The following is a 25072-nucleotide window of genomic DNA, read 5'->3' as shown; positions in this document are numbered from 1 at the left end:
GATTTCTCGTACACTTTAATATAAAATGCATTTATATACTAAAAATCTTTAAATATCCAAAACCATATAAATTTTATAAAATATACAAAAATATACAAAATACATTTTTGTATTTCAATAGTATAGTTCATGAAACGAATTTGTATGGAATCAGACTTGAAATATGCAGCTTCCTGAGAAAGATGTAAATGCATACAGTTCCGAGCACTAGTCATAATTCATAATAGTCATAATATTTAGTTTATTAATTATCACCGTGATTCGTCTTTGTTCTTTCGTACTCGTGTTTTCTACTGTGTGTCCGTGTAGACGTTTAGTGCACTAAAGTGTAATACTATATTATACGCCATACGGTCGGTGTCTTTTGTAATATTGACTATTTTGTCTATTTTACATTTTCACAACTACTATGTCTAATAAAAGAATAATTACTACTAGTAGTAGCTATTTTGATGCAAATTGCTCTACTTCTAAACGCTCCGCGGATGAAAAAATAAGTAAGATCACTAATATCGTTACAGAAAATCAAGTTGTGGACTTAGCGGTAATATTTTTACTATGGCTGTTCATTGTGGGGTTATAAATATAACATCCAACGAAGTACTGTACGAATTAGCAAAATAAAACAAAAAAAAGATTTACTAATATAGGTAATCAAAATATTGTTAATACTATAATATAGTATGTATAGTTATAGTATAGTATAGTTTGTAAAGTCTGTATACCTAAGTTATAAATAAAGTTTGTATATACCATATTTTTATAAACTGATATTAGACATAACCATAAATTATATTTTTAATGATAAAATAATACATGTTGAAAAATCAGCCATATCCCTCCTCCCACCACCCCCCGCCCGTCACAAAATCATTCGACCGCCACTGATATACCTAATAAGTGTTAAAAAAATATACAAATCAAAACACGTAACATATACGTATATACGCCGCAATGACATCGGGCGTCGAACTCAACCCCGTATCCACGAATACCTATTATTACATACTCAGGTAAATTAATTATAATATTTCATAATATATTTTTATTTATACATCATTATAAGATATGAAATATAATAAAGTATATAGTAGAATAATATTATACGTATCTACCCTATAGACTAATGAAATAAAATCACTAATCAACGTTAAATAAAACCAGAACGAGTAAACACATACCTATTTAATATGTTCATCCATAATATATCATACATTTTATTACGTAAACCAATATTAATTTATTATACCGTTTAACACATAAACTTTAGTAACAGAGCTTGTCGTGGGGTCATCAACATCCCCGTCCATACAATATTGCACGTAGAATATCACCTTATACATTTACACATTTACATTTACCCTATACACTTCATTTTTCTATAATTGTTATTTTTCCATTTCCGTTTATCTTATGGTATTTTTATTCTAGGATATCTAGGATAAGTTCAAAATATAATATAGTTTTTAGAATATATACCATTATATACCAACATATTATAACTAGCTACCAGGTTATAACTCATAAGTAGGTATAGTTTATACAAACGATCTGGCAAAATCAACAGAGTAGTTCAAATTGTTTGCACACCTTGGCTAATACGAAAAAAAATCAATATATATAAATATTTATGTTATTTTTTTGAAAATATGTATTGAAATACGTAAAATATTATATAAATGTTATTTGTTTGTAAATATGTATTAAAATACGTGAAATATTAAACAAAAAGTTTTATTTAACATTTATTTTTAAAATTATAGTCATAATAAGGTGGGTAAGTGGTTACCGCTCTGCTGAACATTATGTGCCGTGTGGGTCGCTGTAATGGATACCTATGTTAAATGTTAATTCAATGATATAAAATCATTGTAAGTATACGAAAAACGATTATTACCATTGATTGTAGCTATTATAATAGACTAACTATTGTGCAGATATTCTAAATAAAATGTATTGTAACGTTTAGTTAAGGTTCAATTAAGGTCATTCGTGTATATTAATCTTAAATTTATATTATATTATCGGGTATAGCCGTATAGGTAATGCGCCGCGCGTCAGTGTGCGACACCTCCAACACCACCGTCCGCACACTCTACCACCTCTGGCCGCAATCAAATTTTCGTAAATTAATTATATTATTAACACTATGTATATTACTGACCTCCCACCAATTATTTCGAAGACCGACGACCGGCTAACGACGGACGTCGGTTTACATACTCACTCCTCTTCTCTACCTGCCACCTACGGTGACACATGGGCGCAAATTATTATTGTATATCAACGTTTTTCTTATGAAAACAAAGAGTAGCGATCGTTGAAGTTTTCTCGGCAATGCCCGTGGGAAGAACGTTTGGTGAAAAATAATGATCAGAAATATATCGATATCGACGGTTGTCTGATCCCTTTTTTTATACTATGCACGTATTATTATTATTTTTTATGTATCTGGCCGGTACAATCCATATAGTGAATTATACATTTATATATAATATACGTTCTAAGCGAACGACCGGTACAGCCTAGAGGAGCTGTTGGGGATCATCATTTATTCTTACTAGAATTATTACTAAAAATATCATCGTTTGGTCAAATTTTATGATTGTCTTTGTTATTTTATAAGTCCGAGTTTTACGCCCGTTAAGCTTTCTAGAGACCAACTTAATATATTTTATTTACGATTTACCTAAATATTGTGTATTGAGTTCTATTGTGTAATTATTATTACTGCAATACCTGTGGTTCCATCCTTTTGTCCCGGGGCCTCTCATTATATTATTACAGTATAAGAAATCCACGATGCTCCGGCCCTTCGGCTCGTGGTTGGCGACCTTGCTCAAAGCGGTGGGCAACCACATGACTCTCGACTCATGAGCAATATGTCTCGAGTTGTCACAGACCTTGCCAGGATTTTCAAAAAACATACAACGAGTCTCAAAATATAATTTCCTAATATATATAGTAATAATAACATTTGCTCATAGACCACTTATAATGGCATCTGTATATAATATATTATATACAATTTTTCCGATCGCGTAATTAATGACGACGAGAATATGATATTATTGTAATATAAAAGATTATAACGATACCATCGTGTTCGGTGCAAACTATTTAAGTGCGCACGCTATAGCCACGGCATTGCCGCAGCTTTTCATTGAGAATTATAATGATTATAAATTAGGTATAATATTATATTATATTAATACTATATTATAATATTATCCGCTATGCATTATGTCATGAATATTAGAAAACACAGTACGTCATACTTACGTGCTGGATTGTACAATATAATTGTTTTGCCCAAACGGAATAATGCCTGCTTTTTTTCAGAAATTAATCCACCCAATAATATTGGTCACGGACAATATTTCAACCTCCACATTGATTGCTATTGTTGTGATGGCGTATATTTGCGTCGCAGAGTTGATGTGAACCCGTACTGTCGTCCAGCGTCTACTGCTGTCGTTGAACGGGTGCTGGAGTGCGGTTTCTTCGATGCGGTGGTGATTTTCTGTATTGTTTAAATTAATTTAAGTAAACTGGTACCATGTACATGAATGTTGTCTCTCGAGTAATAACCAATATGTCTCGAGTTGCACAGTATATTATAAAAATAATGTAGGTACCTATATTTTTTTTTTAATTTTGTGCCTCCTGACCTGGGTCAGTCTCGCTAAGTCTTTGCTACAGTTCAGCGTGTCATAATTATACATACTACATAGGTAATCGGTATGAGTATATACCTACATTATAATATACAGTATTATCAACAAGATTATTTTAAGTGGTTTTTTGTTATTATTTAGTATTATTTTACCGTAAGTATTTACGTTTTTGGTCACGCGTAATCGAAATAATTGTAACTTAATTTCGTTGCAATCACAATTTTCTCTCCACAGCTAAATCGACCATAAGTCATAACATTAAACATATTATGTTCTTCCGGCATTCTGTATTTTTTAAACTGCAGTCCTTGGTGTTAGTATTGTTGGGCACGTTCTCAGTAGTCACTATACTCACGATATAGCCTATTATAATATTATACTATAGTCGGTAACATACGGTTTCACACTTCCACCTTCTTCATCGATATGTCCTGACATTGTCGTATTCGTCGATTTTCAATCGATCGTTTTTGATCACATATAACTTGTATTATTCGTGAGTATAAAATATATGATATAATAATATAATATACATTATTATACATTACGTCCATAATTGAATATATTATAAATAATATTATCTATACATAATAATCAATAATAATACGTAAAACATTAACACACCATATTTTGTATTAAGCATAGTGTATATTATTTTCACTATTGTTATAATATAATACAATATATGTATTGTATATAAATATAATATAATACATGCCATTATATATTATATTATAATATTGTTATTAACTTTTGAGTCAATACTTTCTTATCATAGATCGATCCAATTTGGCAATTATTCTATCCAATACCATGAAATGATGATGACAGCTATAGTAAATCTAATAATTTAGGTAGTTGTGTTAAAATATTTCATTGCCAAATTTAAGTCTAAATGCAGCTATTTTTTTATATTATCATCACTATGTTACGGATTGTTATTTATAACATGTATATGTATATACGAATTAATACGTGATAAACGATAGTTACATTACCAGCTATATCGTATTTCATAAAACAAAATATGTACCTATATAGATAATAATAATATCAAATATCTCTTAGATTTTTTCGTATCAGAATAAAATACGCACCACAAGAATAACCTTGGTATAAATATTTCATATATACTATCACTAAATATCCGCTAATCTGTGTAAACCACTTATCGTTCGTCAAGGCTCACGCGGCGTTCGAAACTGTCGTTTTTTAAGGTTTAGTTTCTACGTATTTTCAATAGATTGTATATTCGTAAAAACTAAAAATTATGTTATGGCAAAGCGGTCGGCTATACGGGTACGGTGGACCTAGCTCGCAAATGGCATAAGTTCCAGTGACTTTTCGGGGTTCCGTGAGGAGAGTGTCCGATAAGGCACCCGCCTGGCGTGCAGCTACCGCATGGTCACAAAATTCCTACAGTGCTAACCCGGATGCGATTATTCGGTAGCGACAATGCCATGGAACTACATACGAATCTATTCGAAACGAAAACAAAAAAAAAAAACATTTCGTCCGTCAGTTGTGGACGTCGTATTTTCTTCCCGGAATTTATAAAATATTATATTTTATTATAATATCTGAATTTCCATAATAAATATAAATATAAATATAATATAATATAATATATTATAATTATAATATAAATATAAAAAATAGTAAAAATATAAATAATAATAATATAAATATTATTATTAATTGTGACGTTAAAAAAATATAAACGCGTACGTTCAAATCACCTATAGGGTATAGTAAATACTGTGTGTCCGTGTTGTCCATTTATTATGTCAATTATTCTTATAAGTGGCTTGTTATTTTATTTTTCAACTAAATAAAACAATTAATGTGTCATAAGCAAATGTAAATGACAAATTTGTATTTAAATTTAAGTTTACTATCCCCGTGCGCAAAGGGTGAATTTGAATGCGATAACGCGATGTTATTGGTCATAGACTTATAGTGTATACACATTATGTTGATGTGTTCATAATAAGACAAATAAAATGATTTACATAATATTTAAATTGTTATTTAAATTTTTTAAAAAAAATTCTTTCTACTTAATTCACAATGCAGTGATAATAAGCAATAACATGTTTGTGTATACCAGCTAAATTATATTAAATCCAGAAATTTGTACTGATTTATTTTTATCAAAACTCATTATGTACAGAGTAGTGTATACAGCGTGATTGAACAAAATAACATATTGAAACAGATTGATATAGGAGTTACACAATATACATTTAAACAAAATTGTATGTGATATGTGCTATGAAGAGCATTTAAATCCAAGCCCTACTTAAAATATATAACTATTTTCCAGCCCACAGGGGTGGGTTATAAGTTAGAATTGATAAATATATAATATATGATGCAAAAACACAATCAGGCAGTCTTTGGTGTAAGGTTAAGTGTCAAAAATTACATTTTTGGCTAAAAGTATGATCAGAATCAAACATTTTTATATTTTTATATTTTTTTGATACACATCACGTTAGTCAACTATAACAACTCATATTAGAGAATTTGTTTTGGTCTAAACATTTTAAGTCACATCATATTGGGTACAAAAGTACAAAACACGTATGTCTAGTTAATATTTGAGGATCTGACATAAATAATTTTAAAATGGTCTGAATATCTTAAGTCAAGTCATTATTGACATAGTTATTATATGTTTATAATTTTAAATGCATGCCCTGTTAGTGTAGGTCATATAATATAATAATCCAACTAACTTAAGTCGCTCAAAAACCACGAATAATTTTACGAATTTTACGAACGATTTTAAATTTCTACATAAAATTTAAGATAAAAGTATAGGTACATAAATACATGTATATGACATCATTATCAACGATTTCGAATGATTTTTCAATGTTTTGTTTTCTCTTTCTGAAAACTAGGCGTTTTTGACTTACGTAATTTATACCATATAAACCAAATATATATTCATGAGGTTGAGCTCAGGTAATAAATTTTCAAAATATTTTATTTCTATTTCTTCTAGTAGCAAATACGACAAACCGAAAAAATACGTACTTAGGTACCTATGTAATATTACACCAATCTACCAAGAAATTTATCTTTTTATACTCGTATATAATAATGCACTTTTACTAGTATTCGACATAACCAATGGTTGTCGGGCTGAATTATCTGTAGAACATTGTTACATAGTTTTATTGTGTACGTCATCGACGATAGTTATCTTCTAAAAAAACAAAACAATAAACTGGCGAGTAATAACAGCTTAGTAAAATATAATATTTATCAATAAGAAGATAATAAGATATATCGTATATCGTTTAAACACGTAGTACCTATATTATAGTGCACACGAGTGATTACTATTATATAAAATTGTGTGTTGTCTTAAAAGGAAATATTTAAAAAGTGTGCAAACTAATTATTGCCTTTCTGACAGCCGTAAAATGATCTGCAGGCTGTGACGACCAACTTCACGCTAAATCTAGTAGCGCACTAACACAATAGTAAAAGTATTTGTGTTTAACTATCGTCTATCGGATGAGCAAAAAACACGATAAATATGTGATTTTGGTTAGGTTAGACGATTAAGTGAGCATATAGTTTTAATATTATACAAAAAAAATACAGACACATATAGGTACAATCAATATTGAAAACACGCAGATCCATCCAAAGATGACTAGCTTTGTAAAAATTTAAATTTTAAATACTTATTGAAAAATAAGTTTAAATAAAAATTAAAAAATTAAATACCTAATAAATTACCTTTTTTTCCAAAACAAGAAAATAAGAAATACAGTTTAATTTTCAAAGATTTGTTAATATTTTAGGAAAGAATTGAATAATTTATTTTGAGGAGGTTATTTTTTGGAGGGCTAAGCCCCCCCTCCTTTTTGCGCTTATGCCTTCACAACCATGCTAATTATTATATATATAGTTATATAGATAATATAATATAATAATATAGATAATATAATATAATAATATAGTTTATATAATATAGATAATATAACATAATAATAAATAAGTCACCAGTATCTATAACGCGAGAATGAACATTTTGATATTTAGGACATTCTGTTTCAAAGGTACTTATCAATTAAATAACAAATAAAATGAATGATAATTGCTAGATTGAGTGCACATAATGCATGCAGGCTGTCTCATCCACAGTCCGAAAAACGGCCTATTTTTTAGTTAATATAGGACTTCCTTATCTTATCCACACCCACTCAAACGGCGACTAACCAGATGCATGAAGCATTTATTCGTCTCTAATCTATTTGTAAGGCTCGCATCCCAGCTTACAAATTCAGTTATTCCTATGCCACACCCGAATTTTAATAACCACGCAAAATCTTATTTTTTTCTCCGCGTTCGTTAATGTATACCTTTATATTTATATAATGTATATTATAGTCGTAATATAGGATGTAACAGAAAGAACTGACAAAAAAAAAAATTGATACTACTTAAACGTATGACAAAAATTGATAAAACTAATGATTAGTAAATAGTTTAAGAAATATACCCATGATGTTAGCAAGTTTCCAAAAAAAATATTTTTAAAAATGTTATTGCGTTTCAAATTAATTTAATCAAAAAAATATGTTATTTTAAAACATAAGCTACTTAACTTAGATAAATGTTTTTACCATCCAAATTGTTCTTATAAACAGATTCATAAATTGGCTATTTTGAATTTATTCAAAAAAATTTATACAAATTAAAAATTGTTATTTTCAGTAATAAAAAATTAAAATAATTTTTTTTATTATACGTGTAATGCAAGTGGCCATAAATTATATATAAAAAAAAAATTAAAAAATATTGATTAGAACAAAAGTTATTCTAAGTAACACCCTGTATTATTATAAAATATCAATGCACTTATAAGTTATAAGTATAAAAAATAAAATATACTAGTATCGACATTGTAAAATCGGGCGATGACTATAGATAGTTATTACGTACTAGCTATCACAGCCGTGTCAAGGATTTTTTTTTTTAATTTATTTGTAAAAAATTGTATAATATACCATATTTCTACTAATTATAATAGTAATATTAGAAACTAACTATAAATAAACAATAAAGTATTATTTTTTTCGTGAGTTAAAAGAAAAGTCACGTTTGAGATATACGACCCTTTTACATAGAAATAGGTATAGCCGTATAGGGATTGAAAAAATAAACTATAAACACCATCTAAGTTTTAAGGAATCTATTGGTATAACTTTTTATTAAAATCGGTCTAGTAGTTTTTGAGTCTATTAACTTCGGATAAACATACACGGGTTAAAATATAGCTTTCAAATTTCAAAATTTTAAATGAAAATTATTATATCAAATATAAATATAAATATATATTATCATTGATTATAAATACTTAGTATAGTATATACACATGTTGCCAAAGGTTATACAATGTATTATATGACATTATGACATTATATTATATTACATTGTATAACCTGTGGCAACATGTGTATATACTATACCAGCGGTTCTCAAACTGTGCTCCGCGGAGCCCTAGGGCTCCGCGAGATTAGTCTAGGGGCTCCGTGGCTCCCTGAGAATATCTGTATTAATTAAATTTAAATTATTAAATTATTATTATATTTCTTAGTTAAATTTTTATTTTTATAATCAATACTATTTGGACCGTACCAATATGTATTATTTTAAACATTTAAACATTTAAAACTTTAAAATAGGTATTTATAAATCCACATATGTCATATTTTGTGTCATTGTCAAAATGAGATTAGATAAAAGTCGGGTTTTTTTATGCACAAATCACTACTTTACCATACCGAAGTAAGATGGCTTTCTCGGGGAAAAACACTTGTACGCTTACTCGAATTGCGCAATGAATTGTACGTTTTTTTCACCGATCACCCATTTAATTTACAGCTCAGACTTAGTGATAAAATTTGGTTATTTCGACTTAGTTACTTGGCTGATATTTTTACAAAATTGAATGAAGTGAACTTATCAATACAAGGTAAAATGACCACCGTTTTCACGGCAAATGACAAAATTCGAGCTTTAAAAAAAAAATTAAATTTTGGGCTGTGTGTTTTTCTCAACATAAAATTGATAGTTTTCCTTTGTTAAAGGAATATTTAGAATCGATTGATGGTAATATTGAAGATTTTGATGAAATATATGGCGAAATTGAACAACATTTAAATGAAATACTATCGTCATTAGAAAAATATTTTCCAGAAAGTAAAGACATAGAATTTATCCAACGATATAATTGGGTTAAAAATCCGTTTTTAAACAACGATAAGCCCGAAGATTTATCTATAACGGAGTATGAAGAATTTATTGAAATGACCACCGATTCATCTTTAAAAACTTTATTTGATAAAATATCATTAACAGATTTTTGGTGCAGTAGCAGTATTACTAACGAATATCAATCTCTGGCTAAAAAAGCTATCTTAGCACTTCTTCCTTTCGCAACAACATATCTATGTGAAACCGGATTTTCATCATATGCATCAATGAAAACCAAATATCGTAATAAATTGGATGCTGAAGCAGATATGCGTATTCAACTCTCGCCTATCAAGCCAAATATAAAAATACTGGTCAATAAAAAAAGCCAACATCACGGATCACATTAATAAATAAATAAATTGCTAAAATTTTATGTTATTTTTTTCTAATTAAATTAATATTAATTGAATAATTTGTATATATTCGTATTTTACAGAAAATAAAATAAAAAGCAAATCATTTTTTTTATGAATTTTAGTTGTGTTCATATAGACATTTCTGATTTTTGGGGCTCCGTAATTTTTTTTAGGAATATAAGGGCTCCGCGAACAAAAAAGTTTGAGAACCGCTGTACTATACTAAGTATTTATAATCAATGATAATATATATATATATATATATATTTGATATACGTCCCGTCGTTCAGTATAATAATTGTTGTAGTTCCTATATTCAAAAATCGTTCTTAAATTATATCGAGCAAACGGAAAGATTCATCAATAAAAGAAAAAAAGATTCATTATATTTTGATAAAATGGAAAAATGTTCGCAAAGAAAAGCCACATTAATTTTGTAAGCTCCCCAGCTTATATAAAACAACATTTTTCAAAAATCTTACTCAAATTTATGAAAAATGAAAAAAGAACTTGCCTCTTTTTGAAAACAAAAACGAAAAATTACATATAGGCATGGGTCTTAAAAAAAACAAGAAAAAAAAATATTAATTTATAACATTTGTCTTGTTTGATTAGACAATGTACGTGCCAATATGCCCCATTAGCGTTATTTTGGAGGTGGCAAGGTGGGCATTTGTCACTGTCTGATTTTAAAAGCAGCCCGATGTGTCGGTGTCCGGTTTTCTATTATATCATAGCGCAAAAACAAACCTTTATTTTTAGGAAAATATTTAATTATGTTGGTTCACTTGGTTCTAACCAATTATTGTCATAATGCGATAAATTAGTAATTACTAATTAATAGTTGGAATATAATATAGACGCATATATGCGTGGACGTGCATGAAAGTTGGTAAGTACCTACCTATATGTGTGTGTGTTTTATGAAATGAAATGAAACATAATTATTATTAATATGTTCTTGCGAGCGAATCAACCGGTCATCTGTTGTTTTATAAGTTACCTATGTTTGGCTGATCAAAAATGTTGCTCCTCTATTAAAAACTAAAATGACGCTACTGTGCATCCAATTATAAGAATACCAATACGAAGATGGAGTAGGTGATTTGAACACTCGCGTGTAAGTATCTATATAATATAATATTGTACTAGTCATAAAATATGATTATTATTATTTATTAGCAGGGATCGGGACTTATCACTTATATCATTTTCTTATTTTTATGGTTTATGACACAACATGTAGCAGAGTGTTATGGAAATGTATGTAATATTACAACCCGTTCGATTCACAAATTATGAAATTTGAAAGTATTTTTTTTTTTTTAAATATGCTTATTCCCAGTTTTTTAAAAATTATTTTTACTTTTTTGCATTTCTTTGCATAATTATGATTTATGATGATACACGCCACTAACAAAAACCTAGATATTTTAGTTAATTTCTTTTTTTTTGTTTTTATTTAAGCTATAATCTATTCCCCGTAAGTTGACCCACTTTTATTTTTGCACACACGGTGTACATGATGTATTGAATATGTTGTGACAATATTATAGTTCACTACGTATACACCGTGGTGTTTCGCGACATAAAACTGTATAACTACAGCAGTGAGCTATATTGTCACAACGTTTTCACCATCATACTCTTGCAGCGTGCGCAAAAAAAAAGTGGGTCAACTTACGGGAAATAGAGTATAGAACTAAAAATAATTGTTCTCCTATACCAAAAGCTTACCATGTATACCAACCAATCACAGAAAAGTATTTGGTAAAGAACTCATGAACTTAAATAAAAAGTTTAGCATGATTTAAATATATTATTAATTTATTCTTATTAATTTAATTTATGTCTTATAATTTATAAACATTACCTACATAAAAATCATAACTGTATAAAACTATTAAAACTTTATAGATTTAACTACAAATTGTATGTTTCTATATGGGATATTGTCAAAACGGTGCGCAAACGTATAAAGTTGTTATATTTAAATTTATAAATATTTACTATTGATCTCAGTATCTCACTGTATATAGGTGCATGTTAATTTATTACGTTATATAAATTCAATATTTTTTCATGAACATTTTTTTGAGCTATTTATAGACATTTGACATTTTAGGTTCTAAGCGTATCAATAAATATATTGGTTTTATACAATGATGTGTGTGTTTTTTTTCTGCCTGTCGTCAACTTTTAGGGTAGTAAAAATGCTCCGATTTACTATAGTAAGTTCTTACGCATCTTTTCTGATATAGAAAAGTGAATCAAGTTATTGCATTCCGGAGGTCAAAATTGAAAATTCTCAGTATTTTTCGAAATTGTCAAATGGGGGAGGGGAAAATTCTGCAGCCCCCAAATGAAGCCACTGATAAACTCATATACCCTATGAGATTGCTATTTGATAGCTAAATAATCGTTAAAGCAGGTTGAATAGGATGGTACCGACTTAAACCGACTAGTATTATCATTATTTATTGACTATTATAATAGTTAGAAGTGAGTAGTGGTACTGGAGAAAAGGGCGGGGCGTGCCGCGTGCCGAACGGCCAATACTGCGGACTGTAATCTAAATAATGAATAATGCTGAAAGAATATAGTGATGACTGATGACCGAGATGACTGTGCCGAGAACATTAAAATTGCAACTTAATATATATTTAAGAACGGCGTTCGTGAAAAAGGGAATATGTAAATATTTTTATAAAGAAAAATTATAAGATACCTACCTACATTTATTTTGTACATAATTTTACATCGGTACGGCTTTAATACCATTATAATACCAAACTCTATTGTCTATATAATCTATATTATTCATAAATTACGATAACTGCCGATGCCCACCTTGTTCACGTAGTTTTTTGTAATAAATATTATTAAATAATGATATGCTAGCAGGTACCTACAAAATGTATTACAATAATGAATAAACATACAATTTTTTAATTACAGAGTACCTTCGTAATGGAGTCTGCCAGAAATAAAAGCAAGCTCACCGTGAGTGCCAAACAACTTTGGGAATTGAACATATATGTGACTTACACAAAGCTTTTGGACACTACTTCAAAATTATTGAATTGCCTCCATGGCGTATGCAACAAATGTATTGATTTGGGTTTTGACAAAACAGGTAAGGTGTTCTTAATATTCTGCTTATCGGCTTATCTATAATATTATATACATAGTTTTAAATTTCAATCATTAAAGACATAAGATAATATTCATCATATATACAATATCAATGATTATAATACGTAAAGTTTGGTCAACAATTTTAATATTATGTACCTAATTGCAATAGTTTTAACTCATGTAGCACTAATGTAAACTGACGGAGTATAGATTATATAAAATTAAAATGTTGAAAAAATTCCGAAAATTTGTTAATTATTTTTCAGTTAGAAATTTATAAAAAATTTTCTTTTCATAGGTGATAGGTAACTAACATTTAAAAATTTAATAGATGATTCCCTACAGATAACAAGCGTAGGTAACCTTAACCTTAATAAACACGTTACCGGAAAGTAATATTAATTTGTTATGAGTATTTGAATTTAACAGTTTTACGATAGTATACCTTTTTAATGGTAAATTAACGAATTCCCATTTTTTTCAATTTATCAATTGATATTTTACAATACAAAAACAAATAAACTCTTGAAATGTTCACCAAATGTTTATATTAGCATTTATTTTTTATATTATTTAGTTTGATTACTTAGTTCTTACGATAATTACAATCACATGCCCGACAACTACTGTAAAGCAGAGCGGTATACCCACTTTTCCACCTTTTTGTTATATTGAGTGCAGTTTATTTTGAATAGTATTCTATATAATATTATCAATCATGTATTCTAAATATACCTGCAGTACATAGGACATACCTACAACCTATTTATTACGGATAATAAATATGTCATTAAAGAACATATTTTATTAAGTAGATACTTATAATATAATTCTATAAAAAAGTATAACTCTTATTTATGGAATTATGTCTATAAATAACTTTTTGAATACATCAGTTGATCGTCATGATCTATTTAATTTGCGTGTAAAATATTAAAAACACATTTTGAAGCAATGGTTTCGAATACAAACTTTTTTTTTGTTACTAATAATAATATATAGTTATACCTACAACCTATGTCTTATTATATTAATAATATCAAAGACTGAAGGATGCATTTTTGTATGAATAAAAAATATAATATTTAGAATACTTCAATGCAATTAATTGTATTCGAGTTCAAAAAATGCATAGAATTACTTATATTTGATTTACTTTATAACGGTAGTACAAGTTTGTTTATCATGTTTTTTATTGTTTATATAGGTCAATTCGTATGCGATTGTGGAGTGGTAACTGACATTTCAAAAAGACTTAAATTGTACATTATTTTGTGAACAATTTGATGAAGTAATCATAAGTTTTATAATATATATATTATATACCCAGCTTGTACTTACCTATTGTATACTGAGGGTACGTGTGCAATTTAATGGAAAACAATGGCCAGTAGTGGAGGGGTTACTTAATTAGGTAACATTTTAACACGCAGTTAATAATTACATTTGATGATTAATTGATTTATTGACATCATTTCAATACCTCTTGGCGATACAGCATTAAGTCACACCCTCTCCACCACTCACAAATTGCACCTGTATAAAATATTAACTAAATAAATATACTATTATATTTAATACCTATATTAATATAAGTATGGTTTTAATTTTTCATTCATATTATGTTTTAAGAGTATTTTAAGAAATAATTATATGGATGAGTACCAAAAAGAAGAGTATGGTCAATACACAATATCGAAAGTCCCATGTCCAAATTGCGATGATGTAAGTACAAGTACCTATATATGAATAAGGAATTGTAATATATCTTTGTTTTTAATAAAACACAAATCACGTACAATTACGTTTGACGCAAACGGGCAAACGTCTAAACCAAAATATAATATGTAACAATATTTTTTTCTTTTTATAAAAATGCATTAACTGTTTTAAGAACTAATTCAATTCTCAAAAATATTATAATAAAAAATACCAATTATAGGTAATCTAATTGAAAATATGTTGAAAATATTTCTCGTTAAGTATATTTTTTGTATAATAATTTATGTTTATTTTAAATGTTTTAAAAAATAAATCTTATAATGAGTCGTAACTTTATTGTAATATTGTCATAATATAATTCAGTTTTATAATTATTTACGTTACAGAAATACATTGAGGCATATTGTACTAAATGCAATAACCACATTGTGCACTGTGCCAATTAGTGAGTCATAGAACTCACCGTTGTAAAACTAAAAGCAAAGTTATGGAGGAGATCCGTTCAAATGTAATCAAAAATAAAATTAACTTATGGGTTGGTTAAAATGTTTATAATTCAATATGATTATTTTTTTTTTAAAACCCTATAGTATGCACTTCGACAATATTTTTTGTTATATTGTTTGAATTTTTTACGAATAATATATACCTATATATTTTTTTTAACAGTGAAAAATCAAATTTTACGAATTAAGTAAAATCATGCTTAGCGTTAAATATAAATACGTTAAGAACGCAGAAGTGTGAAATAAAAGAAGAAATACAGAAAAAATTTGTTGAGTAAGCATATCACCTAATGGATAATTCAGTAAAATGTAGACAATTTTAATATTAAGTATGAAATATGAAATATTCGCACTTACATATTATCATATTATTATCTAACTACTATAACCTAACCTACGTAGGTACCCCAGTAGGTACTTGAGTAGACATACTTAACCTATATTATTACAAAATATATTTGAAAAAAATCTAGGTACCTATGGGTTAGGTACCCATTTCAGCTCTAATAGCAATTTTGAATTTTCTTAACGTAGATAATAGATTGTGCGTAAACTAAGATTTATATTCTGCCCTCAAAAAGTTATAAAGTGTACATACTAATACGTAACGGCCGGCGGCTAGCCAAAATAACAACGGTATAGGAATTTTATAAAAATTATAATTTAAATACATAATATAATATAGGTACTTCAAAACCTCATAATTTTTAAAGTTTGTAATTTTTTATTTTTTTAGAAAAATAAATAGGTTAGATAGTTGTGAATGCGCTTTTTTTCTCGAACGATAAATACATCTACGAATGAAATTATTTACATCGTTCAATGTTACATTGAATGCGACATTTGATTGAACTATTTCACCCATTAATTTTAATAAGCGTTCAGAATATTATAAATCGGTTCTTTCATTAAATTTTTAAGCAGTGAAAGTTCATGTTCGATAACCCATTTTAAAAGAACTTTTACATCTTCACTGATACCTATACTGTTTTTAAGTAGTTTGTAGCTGTTGTAGGTACTATAGGTGGTAGGTACACGACTCCAATGTAGCGTACATCTCCATTTTACACCCACTTGTGTAGTTATTGAAAACTATAGTAACATTTTGTCCAGTGGCATAATTATGATTGTGGTGAGGGAATGGGGGTATATCTCAGCAGAGCCTTTTTTTTTAAATAACTGTAAACAATTATCACAGTTAAAAGATAAAACTGATAATAACTTACTACTATTACGACTTCTGATATCATTTTTAACTGCTTAAAACGTATATCTTCTTAATATAAACACAGAATAAATTAAAACTATTAATATATTGTTAATAATTATTGTCGTTACTCGTTCCTATATCGGTTATCGAAAATGATTACCTATACCTGCCTTCCTGTCATTATCGTACATAGACGCGTCTAAATAATCACCCATTCTGTTAAAAATCTCGTTTTAAATCCAGCTGTGCTATTTAGTTATACCTATAATGTTATCTTAGTTATATAAATGTATGTTTTAATTCAATAACTTGTATTTATATTAAACACAGCAGTATATTAAGACAAAAATTAGTCTATAATATTATATGTATAAACATATTACGAGTACCTACAAATGCATATTATAAACATGTGTCGTGTAAAATATACACTTGTGTATGTGTTGTACAATAACATAAATTATTATCATAATAATAATTATTATAATAGAATGATAATGTAAAGTTATGATAATATTATGATTATGACTCGATTTTCATAAGTGTCGATCTTCTAATTAATAAAATAATATTATACGTTACAGGTTTCGTGGCGAATTGAAAATGAGCGAAGATAAAATGATGGGTTATGTGGAATCGTATTATAAAGTAAAATTGGAGCATTTGACTAAAAATAAATTGCTAATGGAGGAATTGAAAAAAAAAATACGATTTCTATTTGTATTTTTCTGAATCTGCTTTGAAAAAGGAAAACAAGGCAGATCTAGACATGACAAAGTATGCGGCCCGCATATCATTTAAATATATGAAGTACATCTAACATTGTAATTTGTAATAATATATAGGTAGGTACTGATGTTTAAGGAATTCAATCTCACCTGTGTTTTCTACAAAAATGTACCCATCTGCCAATTGTTCCGACTGTCCTAGTGAAACAATTCTGAAAACATGTTTAAATTTGATATAAAGTTTATTAAAAATTACTTTTTCACTTTTTTGACGCTTAAATACTTCAAAATTAAATTTTTAAATCTTAAAATATCGATAATATATTGATCTTAATAATTAACTAACAAATGTTAGAAAGTTGATTTCAAGTAAACGTCTTCTTAAATATGTTTTTAGAAATGTTATCGGATAACTATAAGGTTTCTATAACTAATTGGGAATTATGACATTAATAATACTTTTAGACAAAAAAAAACAAAATATTAAATTAATATGACGTGTGAAGTTAGTTATTGATATAGGTAATATCATATTATAATGTATGCATGCATGGCGGTAGTGTTGAGCTGGTTATGTGTTTATGTTACTTTACTTATACTACGGACATATGCACACATAGCCTTAGACTTTTGCATAAGAACTCCTTAGAACTCCATAAAAACGGTGGGGATTGAATAAGCAGAGGACGTTAATACGTTATATACATTTGAGCTTATAAACAAACTTCCAGATTGCAATCGGGAGTAATTTATTACAACTTTTTATCGAATAATCACATTTAGGTATCACACAAATGGTAAAGAACTTTGCGTAGGTACAATATAGTGGTTTCTTATGTTTTTTTTTTCGACACTACAATAATAAAACGTTAAAATAATATTACGTACCTACCACATTAATTCGTAAGAATCGCACAATAATGAAGATTTGTCGAGTTTTAATTTTTTGATTGATTACATTATTAGTACATTAGCAGTACCTATATTTTAGCACTTATACCAAGAAAATGTATCAACTTTACGATCACGTTCTCTTGGCTATAATAATTTACGGGATATTTATATAATTTATTATAGTTTAGTCAACAATCAACTGTCAAGTGTCAGAAAATGTTTTATAATTGACATTAGTGGATTGGATTCAACTACTACAAATTGTATTGAATTAACAGTTGTGTTTTACGATACACTGCGTAAGTTAATCGAATGTGAGTACTGAGTATACCTACACTATAATATTATTATACTATATTATATAGCATGATTTTTTAAGCATGCTCACTCTGTTTGTACGCTTAAATTATGCATGTATTCAAATTCTGATTTTTGGAATTTTTAAATATACATTTGAAATTGAAGACCATATTTTCGAATATTTTAGATTCTTTTGTACCACTTAAGGATGATCCTTTGACAATGCTAACTTTTTTTTTAAAATTTGATGTGTCTAAATCAAAATTAGATTATGTAGTTCTTAAGTTATATGTCACTTAGGGCTGTATTCATATAGTCGATGCTTAAGAATATAATACGGCTCTTATTAGTATACAAATTATATACCTACTATTATAGTGTCCAATTCATACCATAATGGGTTAAGTAGATACATATGGAGGCTTAGATGATTTTAAAATGTTGGTTATTACTACTGATCTAACAATATAAATAATCTGTAAGAATGATACCAATAAATACTACATAATTATTTTTATCTACATCTATCTAATATTACAGATAGTTTATATTTTTATAAAACCATTTTTATAAAACCATTTTTAAGGATTATTATCCTTAGCATAAACATTTTAATAACTCAAAAACTTTACTCATTAGAATTTCCGCTAAATAATTTGCAAAAAGGGGAGTTTTCATTTAAAAATTAGATGTTTGTATTGTCTCAAGACATTCCTTAAGTAAGCAGTTGGTACAAAAAATGTCAGAAATTTAATAATATTATGGTCTTAACGGATAATTAAAAATTGTAAAAATAAGAATTTGAGTAAATAACAAAAAAATCAAGGAAATCTAGCTTAAAAAATCACCTGTATATTATTTAATACCTTATATATTATATATTTAAAAACAAAAAGTCTAAAATGCTGTCAGTATTAATTGGTTGATAAATGATAATGCAGTTTATAATATTACCTATATATTATTTTGTAGCCGTTAAAAGAATTGCAATTTATAAGCCACAAAAATATATAAAAGCTTCGGGATCTTTCAACAATGTTTCTACAATATGTCAAAACATTATGCACATATTTTTCCAGAAAATTGTATTATTTATTTATTATTAATCATTAAATATTTTACTAACCACCTATTTTAGGTATTAATAGAGAAAATAAATTACCAATTTAAATATGGCTACAATATTAGGAATTTAATTGACATTCATAGAAAAAAAAAACTAAACATTTTGAAACTAAAATGTCCGTTAACAGTTCAAAACAAATCAAAATATTTTAAAAATTTTATCGTGTATAGAAAATGCTTATATTAGCAACCGGTGGAAATTTCATGAAAATACGGTTATTTGTTTTGGAGTTATGTACGACAAAAATCGATTTTGAGTAAAAATGCCGGTTTTCCCTTAATTTTTATTTTGTTTTTCCCAAGCACATATTTTGAAGGGGTGATGGGGGAGATTCCCCCTCCCCCCTAAATCCCGTTTACAGTCCATCTCAGTATGTCACTTATAACTTTAAGATTCTTAAAAATTGTATGATCTACTATTTTAGATTCTGAGCGGAGCGAGGAAGCTAGTGGTTTGGTGTTTATTTATTTATTTATTTTTTTTTTATTCTGTATACAATATTTTTACCAGAAGCAGTGCTTCGATTTTAACATACTATTGTTTCTTATTTTTTAGCAAATTGGATTACGATGGTACTTTAGAGAGGTAATTTTTCGATTTTCTCAATAATTATTTAAAACCACCGACAAATTACTAAAAACCGCTAACAATTTTAATTTATAATGCTTTGTGTATCACTATAGAAACGAATAAAAAATTATTATAATATTATAATATCAATTCAACTTACAGGCTATAATAAATAATAATAATATAAAATATCCAGACTGAAAAACCGTCTCCGCTCAGAATCGTTTTTCTTATACAATGATACTATATCATTGAATTCAAGTTAAATACAATTCATTATACATTGACCCACTTGGAACCGACTGTACAGCAGAGCGACATCCACTTACTTAATAAATGTGTATAATAATATTACGTATTTACGATTTAAGATAGTATCGTGATAGTTAAATCGTGATAATGATTTACACTGAGATAGATTTGGATTTGGACAGGTATTCCTAAAACAAATTAATTGCCCCCCCCCCCCCCAGGCTAGGTCCCTGATACGTGCCTGGTTCTTCCCTGCACTTGTGTAAACTACTGGGTATTTACTTTTGACCCCCCCCCCCCCCCCCCCCAAAGTACCAACTAGATTCACTTTCCTATCAGAAAAGATACTATTGAAGACAATTTAATCATTTTTACTGTTCTAAAAGGGGATCTAGGACATTTTGGCGTGGCCGTTTTGGCATGAAACCATTTTGACGTGAAGCCGTTTTGGCGTAAATGTCTCAGGTTGTTTATAGTATAAATTAAAAATAAATAAAATACAATTATTTATTATTATTTATACGATTTAAAAAAAATTCAGTTCAAATATTCAAAAAATTTAAAAAATACAATTGACATATTAATTAACTTACTAAAAAAACATTATTATTGTAAAGAAATATTATGTGCTACACCTCTTAAATATGTTAAAATGTCTCGTGTATCTGCTTCTTGAACTATGTTTAAAAGACATTTGTCTGTGTCAATATATTTTTTGAGCTTTTTAGGGGGACTCCTTCCTGATTCCAATTGAAATAAATATGTATCTCTTCCAGCTTGAATCTTTTCTAAGCACGTTATAAATGACCATAATGTAGGATGAACCATTCCCATTTCAACAATAAATATTAATTAATTTAATAATTAAAATTCACTACTTGTATAAAAGATTTAAATGTATATAAAAAGTAAAAACTCACTATTTGTGTGAAATATTTATGCTGTATCTAGCTAGGAATATTAAAGGACAAGAAATAATGAAATGATAAACTTATCGCACGGCAGATAAGAAACGACAACGGGTACAAATCATTCAAAACGTAGATAATCGATCTAATCGATAGTATACGTTTTGATAGGTCAAGTGGTCAATTTTAACTTTAGTTAAAAACCCATAGGGCACAAGTACAGCATAGTAATATAAACTTATCATTAAATTCCAACAATACGTATACAATAATTACTATCAAAAAATAAAAATAAAAAATATACTTATAATGGTAAATTAGTTAATATAATAACCGTTATAATACGCCAAAACGGCTTCACGTCAAAATGGCTTCATGCCAAAACGGCTACGCTAAAAGGGCCACGCCAAAACGGCCACGCCAAAATGTCCCATTCCGTCTAAAAGGTGATGACAGAAACAAATAAAAAAATAAAAAAACATACATCGTTATAAAATGAATACATTCATCGCTCCGCTCATAATCTAAAATTAACAATAATATACCATGTATTTTGCACGATTTGCATTTGTGAAACTGATTGAAGACAATATGTTTTTATACATAAAAAACGAACGGTTTTTACATTTCTTTACTCAATTTAAATTTTTTTCATTACTGTATAGCATTATAGCATAATAAACGTATTAAAATGTCAGATCTGGAATAAATGCAAAAAAGCAATGAAAAAAAAAACACTTTTACATAATAAAACCCCAAATATGCAAAACAAATTGGTTTATTTGGATACCTAAATAAGTAATCATTACAAATTTTAATTATCTACCAAATTAGATTAATAATTTTTAGACATGTTATAACAATGATATATTTTATGTATTAACTAATACCTAAGTAGGTAGTAAGTAATAAGTAGAGCACGGATTTGTATGCATTTGCATATTTATTCTGGTTGATCGTATAATATGCTAAGTGAGCACACAGTTTGTTTCATGACATGACGATTTAAAAAATGAAACTTTTTAGCGCATATTTTTGCATATTTTGACATTTTTCTATTTTAAGGGCTTATTTTACAATTTTAATAGTATATTTCATAATTTTAGTGCATATTTTGATGTTTTTATAGACATTTTTAAAATATATAGTACCTATATTTTCTTATCTTATAATATAAGAAAAAAATATCATATTTTTATAGTTTCGATTAATAACAAAATATATTAATATATTAATATAGGTATACATGTAGGGATAAACGGTTTTCCCAAATATGACCTTAGATCAATAATCGGGGTAATAAAATACATAATAATATAAAGATTTTAAAGACTATTATAATTTGTTTTAGGATACATTGTTGATATAAATTGATTCCTATTTTTTTCTTTTAGATTAACAACCTAAAAAAAAAAAGTAGATGAGTATTTATATAGTCGGGTTCGATAATTTTTTTGCTAATTTTATTATGCATAATTTTATTTTTTGTGCATATTTTAACATTTTAGTGCATATATTTATGCATATTTAGGATTTATTTAGCGCATATTTGGTTGGTTTTTAATGCATATAAATCCGCGCTCTAATAAGTTATTAAAAAATATAATAACCATTAAGAACCATAACATTAAGGTCACCGAAAAAATGATTATTAATAATTTATTAAGTATTTATTATAGTACTTAAGTAGTGTATTGCAGTCATATATTGATAAACTAAAAAAATAATTTTATTTTACAAACATTTTGACTTAAATATAGTAATATTATGGTAAATGATGATAAACCAAATCTAAAAAATCTCTTTCTTATGTTTTGAGTTATTATTGTTGAAAAATTAGGAATTTTTTTTTATTATACCAGGGATTTTTTATTCAAAATATTAATTATTGACAATTTGTTTCATGTTTGATTACCTAAATATGAAATACGATTTTTTATTTTCAGAAAACTGAAGACATCCCGAAATCTATAACTAATGACAATCTAGTGGATAAGGTGCAAATTGTTCTGCACGTGTTTCTTCACATTTAGATAATAATCTAGATAACATCTATTTGCAAAACTAACTAGGGGACATCGTATTCAACAGTGAGTATTATTATAGTCTGTTCTATTGGCGAGTTTGTATAAATGTAAATGCGTTTGTGAAATTTAGTAAATTACGTTGAGTGAATGATTTTCAAATATTTAAATATTTTATTTTGTTATAAAATAATATGATGTGATGTGTTTGAAATTTATTATCAGTGTATATTTCTTTATATTTTAAAATACTTGAAGCTACCCATGAGGGCATAATATATAATATTATATATTATGATTAAAAATTAATTTTTTTAAGAATCAAGTTTGAAATCGTTTTATTTAAATTATATTATTTTCCCAGATAGAAAATGTGTAATGACAATAATATAATATTATTATAAAAATAATTTCATAACTATATCACAATTACGTAATTTACATTTTTTTAGAAATCTATTAATACTATTATTTTAATATTTTTTATATAGGTACAGCAATAATAACGTTATTTAAAAAATATTATAATTAAGGTACTACTACATAACTACTATAATATTTATACTGTAATTAATTAAAAATAATGTTTTATTATTTTTAATGTACTGTATTATTAATATTATTTTTAATACAGTATAATAATTTAAGTACCTATAATATTTTTGTTTATAATAATAATATATTTATTTTATTTATATACAATTTCATTACAACATTCTCGGCCGTATGATTTTTAACACTAATATAAAACTTTTCTTTCATTTTATAATTAATATTTAAATAAATAAATATTTAAAATAATAGCGTGGAGACAAATGAATCAACTGGACGCGTGTGACTGTAAAACTATTACTAAGAATAATAGATAATACATGTACAGCGATAATATTATTTAACACGATAAACGTACCTACATGAATATTGTGGTCACCGACTATACAAGGACGTCAGTCTTATCTAATTTATTTAGGTATGCTGGACAGTAAAATAACGATATTGTACATATTTTGTACAATTTGACACATTAACGAAGTGATGCCAGGGAATGTGTAAAATAACTAGTTTTAAAGTATAAATTATATACATAACCTACACGTTTAAGTTACTTTATAAATTACCTAGTTATAAACTAACTGATTCAACACTTTAACTGTATAAGTTGTAATATTATAGCTGTGTTAGCCGGTAGTATAACTACAAAAAATATCCGTATGGTTAAAAGATTCGTATGGCTACACATAATACAAAATACCAAATTAAATTCGTATACGAATATAAAATAAGAATATATATTATTATAATATTATAATACGCGTAGTCCGTAATAATAATATGCTATCTTATATTGTTCGTTAATCATTGGGGGTTTTTTTAAA

The 25072-nt window shown here is 27.4% G+C and overlaps 1 protein-coding gene and 1 pseudogene across 1 annotated transcript; both read left to right on the top strand.

Annotated features, from left to right (window-relative positions):
• Window positions 1-409: 409 nt before the first annotated feature.
• On the top strand, window positions 410-10309 carry LOC132948885 (zinc finger BED domain-containing protein 5-like). The gene is made up of 2 exons (XM_061019570.1): window positions 410-544; window positions 9794-10309. The coding sequence occupies exons 1-2, from the start codon at window positions 410-412 to the stop codon at window positions 10307-10309; spliced, it is 651 nt and encodes a 216-aa protein (XP_060875553.1).
• A 1062-nt stretch (window positions 10310-11371) lies between these two features.
• LOC132948877 (tripartite motif-containing protein 55-like) lies at window positions 11372-19986 on the top strand (annotated as a pseudogene).
• Window positions 19987-25072: the final 5086 nt, after the last annotated feature.

The sequence above is a fragment of the Metopolophium dirhodum genome, chromosome 1 (genome assembly GCF_019925205.1).
Source record: "Metopolophium dirhodum isolate CAU chromosome 1, ASM1992520v1, whole genome shotgun sequence".
Classification (NCBI taxonomy): Eukaryota; Metazoa; Arthropoda; class Insecta; order Hemiptera; family Aphididae; genus Metopolophium; species Metopolophium dirhodum.
The sequence above is the reverse complement of the archived record's forward strand: the minus strand, read 5'-3'. Positions and strand labels throughout refer to the sequence as shown.